The 15,830-nt window shown below is 44.5% G+C and overlaps 1 protein-coding gene across 1 annotated transcript; it reads left to right on the top strand.

Moving 5' to 3' along the window:
• Positions 1–4,675: 4,675 nt before the first annotated feature.
• Positions 4,676–14,354, top strand: slc39a4 (solute carrier family 39 member 4). The gene is made up of 12 exons (XM_077007843.1): positions 4,676–5,106; positions 7,325–7,627; positions 7,953–8,160; positions 8,427–8,554; positions 9,451–9,625; positions 10,003–10,175; positions 11,307–11,486; positions 12,161–12,256; positions 12,806–12,860; positions 12,992–13,144; positions 13,493–13,680; positions 13,810–14,354. The coding sequence occupies exons 1-12, from the start codon at positions 4,903–4,905 to the stop codon at positions 13,936–13,938; spliced, it is 1,992 nt and encodes a 663-aa protein (XP_076863958.1). The 5' UTR covers positions 4,676–4,902; the 3' UTR covers positions 13,939–14,354.
• The last annotated feature ends 1,476 nt before the right edge of the window (positions 14,355–15,830 follow it).

The following is a 15,830-nucleotide window of genomic DNA, read 5'->3' as shown; positions in this document are numbered from 1 at the left end:
CTCTCGTCCTCGTCCTCTCATCTCTGTCTTACACACACACACACACACACACACACACACACACACACAGACACACACACACAAACACACACACACACACACACACACACACACACACACACACACACACACACACACACACACACACACACACACACACACACACCAAACAAGAACACACACGTTCACACACACACAAAACTCATCCTTATTTTACTTTCCATTTTTACACACACAGCTGATAATCCTCGCTGGATTAGAGCCTCCTTCATGGGCTACCAGTGAACTGCCAGTGTCTGCAATGCAGGAGATTAATCTGACAGCCCCTCGTCATTTCGCTCCCCTCAGACGCATGCAAAACGATTGAGAGCAGGCGCTGATCAGAAAGAAACATCTTTGTGCCGGGCTCCGCACATTTCTGGACCACCACAATCTGTCACTCAAATACCCAGACACCAAGCAATATCGACGCTCAACACACCTATGAATGTACAACAAAGCCCAAAGATGAAAAAGACACCGAGAGTACTTTGAAATGAGTTAATTAGCGGATTTTGAAGGCGAGGTTAAGGGCACAAGCGGCTCAGTCATTCATTTAAAGACAGTTCGTTATTTTCTCTCTGTTGAATGAAATGTGTTGCCTTACTTTGGTATTGTGTGCAAGATTTTGTTGAGATTCTTGAAGAGGTTACGTTTAGTTTAGTCTGAACACAACCAGGCAGAGAGAGAGAGAGAGAGGCTTAGTGAGAGAAGCTAACCTTTAATTGGTTGTTGATGTGGAGAGGCAGAGGGTGTCTCTGTGAGGCTAATGATGGTGTGGTCTCAGCCGGGTTCTCCTTTTGTGTAGGGACTCCCACTCTCCGGGGAACACTGCTATCTGTTTCTTAATTTAACGCTTCATTTGTGATTGCTGTCAGACTGGGTCTGTGAGTGTGTGTGTGTGTGTGTGTGTGTGTGTGTGTGTGTGTGTGTGTGTGTCTCTGTGTGTGTGTTTATGTGTGTAAGGAAGATAAAACAGGACACTTGTGAAAAAGCGACTAAGAAGGTATATACATGTTTTCATAACAAAACTCAGTGTAATGTGTGCACGTGTGAGTCTGTAAGTGATTGTATGTGTGTGATTGTATATGTGTGTGTGTGTGTGTGTGTGTGTGTGTGTGTGTGTGTGTGTGTGTGTTTATATGTGTAAGGAAGATAGAACAGGACACTTGTGAAAGAGCAATTAAGAAGGTATATACATGTATTCATAATAAAACGTGTAGTGTGTGCGCGTGCGAGTCTGTGATTGTGTGTGTGTGTGTTTGTGTGTGTACACATGTCTGCTCTTTGAGACCATCTTGTATGAATGAATTAGAGTGCGTGTGTTTTCCAGAGGGAGGGGGTGGGTTTGGGGATGGCGTTAATATCTCCTGTCTCCCTCTCGTCTCCCAGACACAAAAGCCGTCCCCATGTGGGACGTGTCCCTCTCCGTGGTCCTACAGGTCTCTTAATGGGAGGATCATTAACTGGAGGAGTGAGATGAACACACACCATTGGGCTGCCAGGGGCCCCAGGCAAGAGGAGGACACAATAAATCTTACATTTATTCAATGCACAATCAAATGAGCACTGCATAATAATAAACTCACAACCAGAATTCGAAATTACATACAGTTTATACAGTTTCCAGAAATGATCATTAACCAACAAAGCTATACAATATTTTAGTGTAAAAAAATAAATAAACTTTGAGTTGGAAAAGGAGTTGTTTTTAATAATCTTTACCCCCATACAGGAAAAAAGGCCAAATTGATAGACGGTATATGTCTTGTCACCTGTTGAAAAGAATAGATTAGGTATTTTTATGTAACAGGCTATTACATTTACAATCCTTGTGAATAATAAACATATCTTTGCATAGACTGGCATATTCACTATAAAAAAGTTTTTCGTTTTGCACAAAGAGCCTCCTGCTGAGCCTAAAATCCTCCCATCTGCATAGTTTAAGCAACTATCTATGAATACATATACCCATAAGGCCCTGAAAAAGACTGTAAGTCTGCAATAATGTATATTTAGCATAACAATAGCGTCTCCGTCCGCTTACTGGATGGCTATGCCATTCTGTTCGGAGAAGAATAGCTACAGGAACCAATCAGCTCTCACAGACGTTCTATGGGCACCTCTTTGCCCCACATCATCCCAACACCCCCTCCCCACCCCACCTACCCCCGCCCTCAGCAAAAAGCTCCGCGCGGATCAATGCGGTCGGAGATCATTTTCTCTTCCCGACTACGTCAGCTGGCCACCGCCGGAGCACTCAGCTTCGGGAGGAAGGTGCCGCGTACAGCCCGTAATGGGTCTTTTTGCTTGTAATAAAACAACGTGATGAATGACCGTTTGTCTCTTTCTGTTGCGCTAGTGTCTAGCCTTAAGGCTTGCGCTGTTTATGTTATTGACCAGGGAGATAGGGGTTTGTCAATAAGGGAGTCTTATTAGCTGGCTTTAATGTACTTTCGTCCATTCCCCGATGGCCACAGGAATAAGTTGCATGTTATAATAAAGCACCAGTGAATGGCTACGGGTACGTTTTCATGGACGAATCTCCACATAAACACACAATAATGCTGTGCTGGTAGTTAGATAAAACCTTTATCGTGCCTTTATTAATTAGCGTCACATATTAAATCACATAGGAACACCACTTTTCAGGCTTTACGTAGAGACTAAAGAAAGTCTTATTTAAAAAATATGGGAAATCCCATTAAACATCACAATGTGCATTTGGGAATTCTCAGAGAGCTTAGTATCATGTTGAAGATGAACTCTTCTCCTAAGGACAACTGGTGTGTCGTGTTTGCATTGTTACGATGGGAGGGCATCGGGCTCCCTCTTGTGGACAAATTACATATGTACACCTTATGTACACAAGTTACATCATCATTCAATCTTTTTTTAGTATTAGAAATCAAAGGTTACAATCGTCAAACAAAAATCACAAGTATGTGTGACTGGCGTGTGAAAAACACATACAGAGGAGTGAAAAGTGCCTCAGTAAAAATGATTCAACAGCAACGACAGTGACACACAGGGTGTGGCAGAAAGGTGCGAACACGTCACACAAGGGAGTGAAAGGTCATAGGTCAAGTCCCAGCTAACCTCATACACTTCAAACAGTGCCAGGCAGTTTCACCGTCTTCAGTCACTGGGAATAAAAATGTCCTAGAAAAGAGCAAACACAGTATCCAGGTCCTCGAGAGTCTTTAATAACAAACTGAGATCCCAACTTCTAAGTTTCATGAGCCAAGAAAGCAGACAGGAAACGAGTCATCAGATGAGAGGGTTGCCACCAGAACTTCGAATCACCTGGAGTGGGTCGCCGGCGTCCCGAGCTTGCTTCACGGGCCTTGTCTCCTCCGAGCTTCACACACCACTCCTGGAGAAGTAGGTCAGGTATTCACCTGTGTCCTGCAGCGGCCCGTAATGAGAAGGTGTTCACTTCAGAGAAAATGCTGACGGTTACACCCCTAGCAAAACTCTGCTGTTGTAGCTGTGTAACAGCTGATTCAGCGAGGGGGGGGGGGGTTGCAGAGGCAGCGATGTGAGAGGATGGCCCATCATGCTGCATTTGGACTGGTTTTTTTGTGCCTTTCGGTAGGGAAGACTGACCTCAGATCAGCACTGCTGGTGCGTGCCCTAGCCAAGGCCCAACCTTTGAAAAAAGAAAAAGGTGTGCTCTGCAGGAAAGGTCAAAGGTCATGCTGTTCTACATCTACATAACGAATGCAAAAGGACAGAGAGCGACTGTGTGTGTGTGTGTGTGTGTGTGTGTGTGTGTGTGTGTGTGTGTGTGTGTGTGTGTGTGTGTGTGTGTGTGTGTGTGTGTGTGTGTGAAAGAGAGAGAGAGAGAGAGAGAGAGAGAGAGAAAGAGAGAGAGAGAGAGATAGAGAGAAAGAGAAAGAGAGAGAGAGGCTTATATATTTTTTGATATTTGATTTGGGTAACTTTCTCAAAAGTTTTTAAAGAAAAGAAACAGTATTTAAAAGGGGTTGGTGAGAGGGAAATAAACCATATGTGCATCCTGACTTTGTGATTAGGCAGCAGTAACAGACCAGTAACAAACATAAACAACCACTGTCAGAGAGTTTGGGAAACAAACAAAAAAACCCACATCACCATCCCTAGGGGTGTAACCCCACATACATTCTGAGTTTAACATAGACCTGCTGTGATAGGCCAAACAGCTATGAACAATGCAGCCTTGCAGTCTAAGGCCTATTATAGTAACACAGTGACTTCTTTAATTTATTAGGTGCTGCTAAATATATTTACCTCAAATGATCCTCAGCGCAAATAGCCTGTGTCTGGGGAGGCCTGTTCTTGGTGTGTTTCCTTGTCAGAGGTTTCTTTTCTCCACAGCTTGTGTGTCACTGGTTTAGATGGTGGATAACTTTATACTGATGTACTTGTCTTTCCTTTGTAACTGCTTTGAAAACCACTCACGCATACTTATGGTATTACTTGCCGATTGTAATTGTTGATATCAAATGTACGCGGCAAACCCAAAAAAATGTTAATGACGATGTCACTTGCGCATGAGGTGTACATGTGTAATTTGTGAGGGCGATAGTGTTTGTCAGACAATGAAGCATTAATTTTGATGAAGGAGCCGAGTGGGTTCAGCCGGACAGGTGGCGTGCCCCCCATCCTGGCAAACGGAACAAACTCCTGGTTTTATGAGACGTTGTGCAGATCAAGACACTAGGGGACCAATCAGGACTCAGTGGCGAAGACACGAGTCTCTACCTTAACAGGTATTCCCTACTTGAAGAGGTTAAAACTTCTCTCAGTCTGCGGACACTGATCCACAAAGGAATCCATCACTAAAAGACGTGGTTTTTTGGAAAGCTATCGAGAACGACAATGGAACACGCAAACATATTTCTCCTATGTTTCCTGATTTGCCTCGGTTTGATTAAGCATTCGCATTCCACAAAAGACGACATTTATGCGGAGGTGGTGAACCTGCTGGCGCCAGGAGAAGACTACCTTACTGAAAATGCGGTTCGCTCCTTTTTCAAACTCCTGGAGAAACGTGTGCAGTGCCCCGGTGTGTCGTGTGGAAAGGTACGGCTCATTCGGCTCGCTTCGACCTTCTTACGGGGTCGAGGTCCAAACACGCCCGTTACGGGCTCGTGCGCTACAGGTCCGGCAGCAGCAAACGTGCTTTAGACCTGAGCCCTGCTTTATACTGTTTACTGCATTTAAAGGCTACTCTCAAAATATTTAATATACAGTTTGTTTAAATAAACCAAAAAATGTGTTAGGCCTATATAAATGTGTATATATGTATATAGGCCTATATATATGTGTTAGGTGGTTTTAACGTCGTGGACCGTTGAGAGGACAGGGACCGATAGAAGCAGATTTATCTGCAGATAGAAGTTATTTATCTGAAATAGTGTTTTGGGACATTAACATAGACAATGAAATAGTTTGATTGCATAACATGATTTAAGTCCATATTTTTAGTCCATAACATAGTACGTAAAATTATGTTTCACATTTTAAAGCTTCATCTGTACACATTCATCTTTGACATAAATGTAGTCTTGTAGTGTTTCTGTAAAACAAAATCGAACAATTTGGAATTTCAATGATGGAATTTTACATGGTGTGTTCATCGGAGTCTTTTTTTCCTTTCCGTTGAAGTCCTTCCCATAAATAACTCGATAGGCAATACAGTTAGTGGAGGAATTTTTAATCCATGCGTGTCCACGTAACGTTTGCGACGAACATCTTCTCAGAACAATTTTTGAAAGCTTTGTTCAGGATTATTTCATAAAAGTTCTTTTATGTGGTGGGATCATTTGCAAAATGAAAAACCGAGGCCCTGTTAAAGTGACCCTTCCAATGAAAGGGCTCTTTGAGAAACTACTCCCTGTGGCTTTTTTCAGTAACAATGGCTTAGTTGAAGTCCATAATTATATGAAATCGGAAAGATCAGACCAGGCAGTACCGGGCAGCTCTTTTCTAACAGTAAATAATATTTCTACTGCCCATAACATTTTAGAAGTGTTTTTCTCATGGACGTCATGAAGAAAACCCCTGCCTCGCCTCTTAAATAACGTTCACGGTTAATTCCTCCACAGAAGGACCGTGTTGTGTTTTCACCGCCATGAGAGAGTGAAAACGTATTGCAGAATACGGGATAAGTCACAGATAAAGCCAAAAAGCGCTATAATTCCCAGTTTCCCCAGTCTAACCACCCATACGGATTGCACTTGTTTACATCCACATTAAAGTCCCTGTTCGCTCCATTAGCACTGTGGCTGACCTGAACTCACGGTCATCTGTAACGCATCACTCGAAGGAGGCGGACGCATGCGCAATAGAGAGCAGGTGTCGTATTCAGATTCAACCATTTCCCTCGTCATCTGCCTGCGATGGCTTAACCGTGCCGACACGGATGGCAGCAGGACGACGAGGCACGATTAAAGACAAAAGCAAACCAACAGGAAATCACAATAAGTGTAAAACCAAAACACACGCGGTACTAACGAAACTTTATAATACACAGAGTACAGAGACTTCGCTAAACACAAGACTTAAACAATATACGTGTATTAACTATAACAGAACACTGGGTACAAAACTAACCATGAACACCAATTTATAGGGAATTTACCGAAAAGTGCCGCAAACTAAAACCAGGATGAGGAGATAAACGAACATACAAACACACAGTAAAAAAAAAAAAAAAAAACAGAGAAACTGAACCTTTACGAAGCAACCAAGAGTTCAAGAGTTTAAACTAAGTATTCATATCAGGAAGAACAAACTTACAACCATAATAACCTACAAGGAATGACTGGAACACACAAGGAATAAATACCAAACTAATAACTCAAACAGAACTAGAATCAACTGAAACGCATAGGCAAGGGGCGGGGCTATAGCAAAGGGGCGTGACAGGCAGAACGAACCACGTGGAAAGCAAAAACAAAGACGTGACAGACAGGAGGGGTTATACTGGAGAAGTAGGCGAAACTGACACAGGGGGCGGAGCCAGATATGACACGTAATTAGTCATCGTTTAATCATACGGTTCTTGAACAGCAGAGTACAGTTCCTGTGACATTGTTTCCACACAGTATTATAATAAAGCGTCACATGGTTATGTGATCGCAAATTCTTCTTTGCATCGTGAGCTACTCTGATTACCGTGTAACCAAAGACTAATTGTTTATATGTGAGAAGATACTGTGCCAATAAAGCACTACTCAGACTCTGAAGGCGTGGAGCACTAAATTTGTTCTTCTGTGGGTGATGGATGTGTGTGCAGTGCCTGTCAGAAGAGAGTATAGTACAGCTGGTCAGCAACTACTCCAGCGCCGACGGTCTCCAGATGGACGGCTTCTTCAGGGTGGCAGCGGGGTGTGGCCTGTTCCTAAGCTCCGCCCCCAGCACCTGCGCAGCCATACAGGACGGTCGCTGGGCTCAGGAAACGGATCGATTCATCCAGTCCATCTTGCTCCATGGTAACCAGGGCGGTCACCATGACAATGGGCTTGGCATGGGAACACAAGGCTTGGAGAAACTTCTACATGATATGGAACAGTATTATATCCCCGAAGGGCACAGTTGGGTAAGTAGGCCATATTTAATGGATCTGAATTCCCTTGTTCCTGTTATGGGGACAAAAGTTATACCACACACACACACACACACACACACACACACACACACACACACACACACACACACACACACACACAATCTAGGCCTGAAATCAGCAATGAAGGTATAATTTATATATTTTCCGATATAACATACTTTTCCAGACCTCGTCAGATCACAGATGATTCTCTGAACCTGCCCTGTGAAATGATGATAATGATTACTGAGAATGATTGACATCCAGTGCTGTTAATAATGCAGTTTTTTTCTATATATTTGCATATTCACTGTAGTCCTGCCTCTCGCTCTCTGACATCCTCAAAGAGAGTAATGTGACGTTGACTGATGAAGACCCCCGCACAGACCTGGACACAGTGCTTGCTGTGATAGTCTACCATGCCTTACTCGGAGACTGCATGTCTGCACACGTCCTCCCAGAAGAGGACTTCTTCATGGACTACATATTCAAAGACGTGGGCACGGTCAACATCACTCTTCAAGGTGTGACGGTGACCTGTTCGGTTGCATGACACCCACTCAGCAAAACAACCCCCCCCCCTCCATTATCGCGCGTGACAGTAATGACATCTGTTACTGTAATGACGCTATCTTGGTGACATCACCTGTCCTTGACAACAAGTGGAGCTGTGTTTAAAACACTGAAACATGTGCCGTATGGACCTTTCCACCTAATTGTGGTAACATGTTTGTACCGTGTTCTGTTTACAGTCATTTACTTGTGCCTGTTTAACAATATCCTTTTACAGAGCTAAGCACTTTAATGAAGGCTCTGAACCTGGGACAGATGAAGACACGTAGCGGGGACACACATGACGATGACCACGAGACGCAGCGCGAGGACGAGATCTGGCCGTCCATCAGCCACTGGGACGCGGTAATTACTGCAGTTACATCCCGATAGATCGGGTCGCCTCTTAACCGAGCTCCTTGTTCCTCGGTTCCTCAGTTGGCTGACGCCTCGCCAAAGTCCCGACGAGCGCAGCCATGCTGATCTGGCCGATTTTCCACGGCTGATCCAAAGGGAGGGAGCAGGGTTTATTCGGGGCTTCTATCGTAATAGCTGCTTTAGCTGTTACAAGGGAAATCTAACAGATGGTTTTCAGGTGAGTGTTAGCAGACTACTTCCAACGCGATAAAGTGCTTCCACGCCACGCGCCACTGGCCGCGCGCTATCACGCGCGACATTCTCGCGCCCGACGCGGTTCTAAATGAAGTGCATTTCGCGGAGGCCTCGGAGGGCAAAAATGTCGTTTAGCCGCCGCATTTCACAACAGCGCGAATAGTCTGGAAGAGCAAGAAATTACGTTCGGGGTTCTAACACGGAGTGTCAGCAGCAACCATTAAGGGGTGATGTGTGTGGATGGACGCCCTGACACATGCTGAAGCATGATAGCGATATTTATTTGAGAACTCAAATTTATTTTGAGGTTTCGCCTGGCCTCCGCAATCACAATTTCCACTTGTTAAATGAAGGCGCACACACGCTATCTCCCACTCAGTGTGTGATGAGTAGTAAAAAGCTAAGTCTGCATAATGCTGTGTCCAATTTTGGAAATATGTTATTTGCAGCCCGTGTAAACAGCAGTCAGTGGTACAGTCGTGCTGCAAGCTTGGTCTGTGTGATTATCATCTTATGGAATAACATCATTTAGGATACTGCCATTCATTTTGAGATTTAAAGAAATACGTAATTTGGTTTTACGCATAAGCCGTTCCAGTTTAAAAACTTTAAAACCTAAATATGGTTATGTGCTATTCTTTGTCTTATAGGCCTGTTTCAGTGCAGAGGACTTGCTGAAGATCTACCATATTAATGGCACAGGACTGACCAGAGATCAGTTCACCCGGCTCAGCCCTGCCCTGATCCAGCAGCTGCTCAGCAAAGCCTGCACTGAGACCAGTCCCACGGCGGAGCCCCCCGGCGAATCACTCAGCATCACTGACCGTGAGTCACGGCCCTAGAAGCACTATAGTTCCATGGTCTTTACAATACAGTACAGTAGCTATGGATACTGAGTGTCCCTGTTTAGCGTCCTGTGTCTTAGTTGTCCCAACTGATTTCTGCATGGGTGTCCACCTGCATTACAAAAGGCAACAAAACAACACCGATGAATAAATCAAAAACCATTTTGGATTCATAAGCAGTTCCCTTTGTTTAGATGATCTAAAACACAATCCTTCCAGGTAAAGATGCTACAGCGTTTCCCAGTACAGAAACATCACCCTGGAATGGTTTTTGCCTGCTATATTTCTGCCTCCAAACTCGGCCCTGAAACACACCCAAAATCACGCTGCTTCTCTCTCTCTCTCCTTCCTCTGCAGGGTACGTCTACGCCACCCTGGCCAACGTGCTGATCTGTCTGACGTCCATGCTGGGCATCGTGGTTCTGCTCTGTAGCTCCTGCAGTGGCGTCTTCCAGCTCTGCATCCAGTTCTGCATCAGCCTGGCTGTAGGCTCGCTGACCGGCGACGCCTTGCTCCACCTCCTGCCCACGGTCAGACCTGCACGCCGCTCCCGCCCACTTCGTTAAAGCAGCTGACGGGCATGGTTCGGTCATCTTTGATCTTTAGGATTCGTGGAACAGTAGTTGTGATTTGTAGCATTTTTGTTTTACTGCACTCAGATGAGTGACTCAGGGCTGTTGTGGTGTTCCTGGTCTCACTGGCACCACTGTGTTAAGAGGAGAACTGTAGAAGCTCCTGAGGGTGGCCACGGCTGAAGCCATCACTGTGGTCCTGATTACAGACACCCACCTAGCATTTCTTAGATGTCTCTATTCAAATGTAAAACATTCACTGAATATATACAATGCAAACAGAATATTTTGCATTGGACTTGGAAATAGCTAATTATACTATATGTCATTCACATTTCACATTTCAGTTACAAACCTTCAATAACATAAAATGACAAACCCCTCATTCAACAAATTGAAGATGCTTGAACAGATATTTGTCTAATCTACAAAATGTGGCACCATGCTATGGATAGTACGTCTGCAGTTAATTACATAAGCCAAATATGTGATAAATATAAAACGTGAACTGACTGTAGCTCTACCAGATCCCCAACAGACCCCCTTGACCCATTTTAGAGTGAAGAGTCCTGTACACAGAGTTTTCCCTCAGACAATCGACATCGCAGTGTCGCTGTGTCCTTCTGACCACCACCACCACCATCAGACCTTAGGCCATCATCTCAGCAGCATGCTCCGACCACCACGCTCCGTCTCACTGCTGATGGTGCCTGTGGGGGGGGGGGGGGGTCCTTATTTCCCCTGGGCTGTGCTTCATGGCTCCTCCGTGTGTCCTGCCACTTGCTGTGAGGACATAACGACACCCTGTCGCCCAGTGTCAAGAGCGCGGGCGGAAAATAACAGGATTAACAGGCTGGAACATGGAAGCCTTTAATTGAACAAAAGGCTTGAATTGCTTCACAGTGCTTTCGTGGGGAATCTGGGGAGAACAGAGAGTTTTAGTTGAAGCTGATAGTGTCATCAGAGTTGTGGTTTGATGGTCTTTTGATTGATATTTTCCTGTATATATGTGTGTGTGTGTGTGTGTGGGTGTGTGTGTGTGTGGGTGTGTGTGTGTGTGTGTGTGTGTGTGTGTGTGTGTGTGTGTAGTTCCTGGGCCTCCATGTGCATGGGGAGAGTCACACTGATGGCCATTCCCAATCAGGGGCAAACTCTGATCACATGTTCAAGCTGCTGGTGCTTCTGGGTGGTGTCTATTACTTCTACCTAATGGAGGCCATCTTCTCCATCATCACTCGCAAAGGGAGCCACCACTCTCATCATCATGGAGTAAGTTACCAGCAAAGAACAATGAGGCCTTTGACATGGATCCATTAACAATGAATCACCATTAGAAATGGCTTCAGTAAGTCTAACGTGGCCGCAGTCCGTTGTGCTGAATATTTTTTGCGCAGATTACTGGCGAGGTTTTAAAGAGCACATTCCTGTTTTCAGAAATATTCTGGATTCTGGACTGGCTGTCCAATTTTGGGACATTATAAGACTAAACTGGATTGGCCCTTAATAACACAGCTCAGTTCAGTGCAAGGGTCCTGTCTCATCTCACGCAACATGAAACTAATTGTAATCTTAAACATTTGGGCAGTAGCTTCATAACCAGCAATCTCATACTGTGTTGTTCTTAACCTCAAACATATGGATGATCTTTGGAGTTTGGAAACTTATAATTGCTTATAAACTTAGGATTATTTGGGCTCCCTTCAACTCCCATAGAATAGGAGAGTTATATTGCCCATAATGTTATGAGGCATAAACACCAGTAATGGTTTGGGTATGCCCAGAGAATTTTATGTAAACATTTCATTTCAATTAACTCAGTAACTGGAAATTCACTGCTCTGGTTCAGTGGTATGAATTTGAGAGCCTTGGTTGATGTTTGAGTGCAAAACTCCCTTTCACACGGGGGCTTGTCAAAGCTGAGAGTTGCTATACTGCTCCTTCAGGAAGAGGCCGACCCACACCACTGTGATCATGGCAAGGTCCTGCAGATGTACCAGAGAGAGAAGAAGAACAAGCTCTCAACGTCACAGGCCGACCTGGTAAGACATTCACTCTAAACTTCCTAATTCTGAAGAAATATGATCTCAGAAAGGTTGGCCCAGACGCAGGAGATGAGAGAAAGGGCGTGATGACGTCAACCTGGAATCTACAGAATCATGAGAGAAAGGAAGGACTGATGGGAAAGAGGACTATAAATATACATATAAATATATAGATATATATTTATATAAAAAACTATAAATATACAGTGAAAAACGCAGACACACACTGGCAATAGTAGTTTACCTGAGAGCACAGTTATATACGTGGAAATTTGAATTCTAAGTTGTATGAAACATTTGTAAGAAAAAAAATGTTCTATAAGCTTTAAAAAGTCTACTTGTACAGTAACACAAGCGTATAGTTGGGTAACATCGTTCACGGGGGTCCGCAGGAAAGCCCAGTTGTTTGGCTCTTACTGTCGTGACTCACAGTGTGTACTCTCTCTCCACAATTATCCTCCTCGCCGAGGAGATCAGTTCCTCTGGCAGCCGTACCGCCGAATGAATAACGGCCTTGTGTGAGTAAGGAGTGTCATTTGGTTTCAGGTCGACGGGGAAATCCATGTGAAGTCCTTCCCAGAAGCAGTGCCCCGCACGAGAGGTGAGGTCCACGCCTCTGATCGAGCCTCAGGAACACACCCCCCCCCCGTCAATTAAACATTCTCTCTGTCTCTCTCTGTCTCTCTCTCTGTCTCTCTCTCTCTCTCTCTCTCTCTCTCTCTCTCATTCCAGAACAGCGGCTGCTCCCCTACATGATCACCATCGGCGACGGCATTCACAACTTCGCTGATGGTCTGGCCATAGGCGCCGCGTTCTCTCTGTCCTGGCGATCGGGACTGGCCACATCACTGGCTGTACTGTGCCATGAACTGCCCCATGAGCTGGGTGAGCTATACACACACACACACACACACACACACACAGAGTCCCTTACATGTAAAATTCAGTTGGTACATCTTGTTCAGCAGAAGTTCGCTATAGCTCACTTGTCAAAAGCTGGTAAGTTATCTAAACCACAAGAGAGAACTGGCCGCACCCTCAAAACAGGGCTTGACCACAAGATCAGTAATCAGATTCCAGTCTGGAATATAAACAACAAGACTACACAAATTCAGGAATACATACAATCTAAATAACGCGTGAATGCTGCATCTCATTGTCAAAATATTGTTCTCCTGACATTCTTAAGATGTTCCCTTGACGTTCCTGTCACGTTCCTGTGATGTTCCCCAGGAGACTTTGCTGTGCTGCTGCACTGCGGTGTGTCGGTGAAGAAGGCCCTGCTGCTGAACGTCGGTAGCGCCCTCACCTCCTTCATCGGCCTCTACATCGCACTCTCCGTCTCAACGGACACGGCGGCCAAGGAGTGGATCGCGGCGGTCACCGCCGGCCTCTTCCTCTACGTGGGTCTCGCCGACATGGTACGTTTTATCCCATTCCTCCAACCGTACCAGTGGAGTTGGTTCCTCCACCAACTGAGTGGAGTTTCACGTTGACGTTCTGGCTTTAGCGTTTGCCGCGGTGCTGACGTGTTTGTCTCACGTCCGCAGCTCCCCTCAATGGTCCACGCAGACAGCGAGAGGCCGTGGTTGACCTTTGCCCTCCAGAATTTGGGCCTGCTGACGGGCTGGGGGATTCTACTGCTGCTCTCCTTTTTCGAGGACAAGATCGGGGTCTAGAAACGTCGCGCGTGTTTCTCTGCTCCATTAACTTGGTTTTGCGTCTAGCTTCTGTAGTTTTAGAAAGCTTGTTGTCATTGCAACAGGTGCGCATACCAAACAGCGATACACGATGCCAGAGACACTGAGACACAAAGAAACTGGTCGTGTGATAGGAAGAGGCCGGAAGGCACTGGGATAGTCATTCGTGTCATGAACCAATGACATCGCTTTTGACAACTGAAACTGAACTAAACGGGCCCTAAGTATGCACTGGTTTTGTTGCTGCTCTACCAATGAAATTGTTTTGTTATATATTTCAGCTTATAAAGTATTTGTCTAATATTTTTCTATTTGACATTATAGATACTTCTAATATGCTAAATGCTAATAAATTATGGTCACATGAGCTTATTTAAATGGCACACTTAATTTTATTTGCTACACAAATAAAAGTACAAAATGTTTGACATTTTTAAGCTAGTGCCGATTGATTTTTATATATAGTTAAATGTTTGTGACTTTTTATAAAACCAATAAATAAATAAACAGGAATGGACTTTAAAGTGCTGTGCTCTGAAGATATGGTATTCTGCTGGTCATCTCCAGAAGAAGGTAAAGGAGGTGACTTACTTTCTTTGAGGTGGTGTGATGTTCACAGTTCAAGACAGATGTTGATAGATAAAAGATAAATGTTACACAAGCGTAGAACACACTGATATATGGCCTAGCATTTCCATCGGTGTCGTGGAATGTTCCGGATGATCGGCTACATGCTGGAGAAGGTGTGGTCGGCTCATGTGTGTGCGCTATGGTGTGATTCTGCCACTAGGGTGATGCTTAAGCCCATTTAAGATCTTGTATTCTGTAATATTCTGTAACATTCTGTATATTCTGTATTTAATGGACGGACATGCAGAGGGCACATGAATATACCGGTGCCCTTCAGATTAGCAGTCGCGTGTCTGAGCAATATGTAATAAAGTGTTGAGGTCACGGTGCCTTGGCGAGCGATGAGTTCATCAGAATGTCACAGTCCACTGGTTCAAAGTACTGCCACAAATTGCTCTTTGTCTCGTAGAAACTTTAGCTACAGGCCTAAAATGAATATGCTTCTGTAAGGGTGAAGTGAGACAGGTCAAAATGCAGAAATCGGAGAAGTTTGTTTGCTGGAGAAGGTCAAAGCGTTAAAGTTGTGGGGTAGTTCTGTGGTTGTCTGGGACTGGTGCAGAATGAAGAGACCTGCTTGAGAACAACGTCAACCTTAAGGCCTCATTTGATCTGCCATAGAAATATTAGAACAGGCAGAATTCCTACAGCTGTACACAGATTTATATTATACATGACAAGTAAAATACTCTCTGTAAACAAGAAGCAAAACAAGGGTTTCAACTCAACAACAGGAATTGCAAGAATGTGCTGAATCACAGGGCTATGAACTCTCCAAACCCCAACTCTGTGCCAGCAAATGACTGGTCAGCTTAACAGAAGTAAATCTCTCCTTGAAACCATGAAGTTACATGCTTGGCTAAAGTTTTGAACTTGTGTCCTATGAGGTAAAAGGAAACAATAGAAAAAAGACGAGTTATGCTGAAAGGAACCTGAACCCCACTTATATGTACGGTTGGAGAAGACATGATGTTTTGGGAATTGTGAATTGTGTTTGCTCTGATGAATGCTTACATGATACATAGCGGTAAATGCAGAGAGATATTAGATCGTAATCTAGCTACCTCGGCACCATTGCTAAAACTGGTTTGGGTTTGGATCAGGGTAATGAATAAAAATAACAAAGGCTCACAGTGACCATCTCAGCATGGTGAATCCCTTTATGTCTCATCTATGTTCTCCCATCTCATGAAGTACTTCTACAATGAACACAGGGTTATTATCTTGGTAAATGCAGGTCTGAA

This window comes from Brachyhypopomus gauderio, chromosome 6 (assembly GCF_052324685.1).
Source record: "Brachyhypopomus gauderio isolate BG-103 chromosome 6, BGAUD_0.2, whole genome shotgun sequence".
NCBI classification, from domain to species: domain Eukaryota; kingdom Metazoa; phylum Chordata; class Actinopteri; order Gymnotiformes; family Hypopomidae; genus Brachyhypopomus; species Brachyhypopomus gauderio.
The sequence above is the reverse complement of the archived record's forward strand: the minus strand, read 5'-3'. Positions and strand labels throughout refer to the sequence as shown.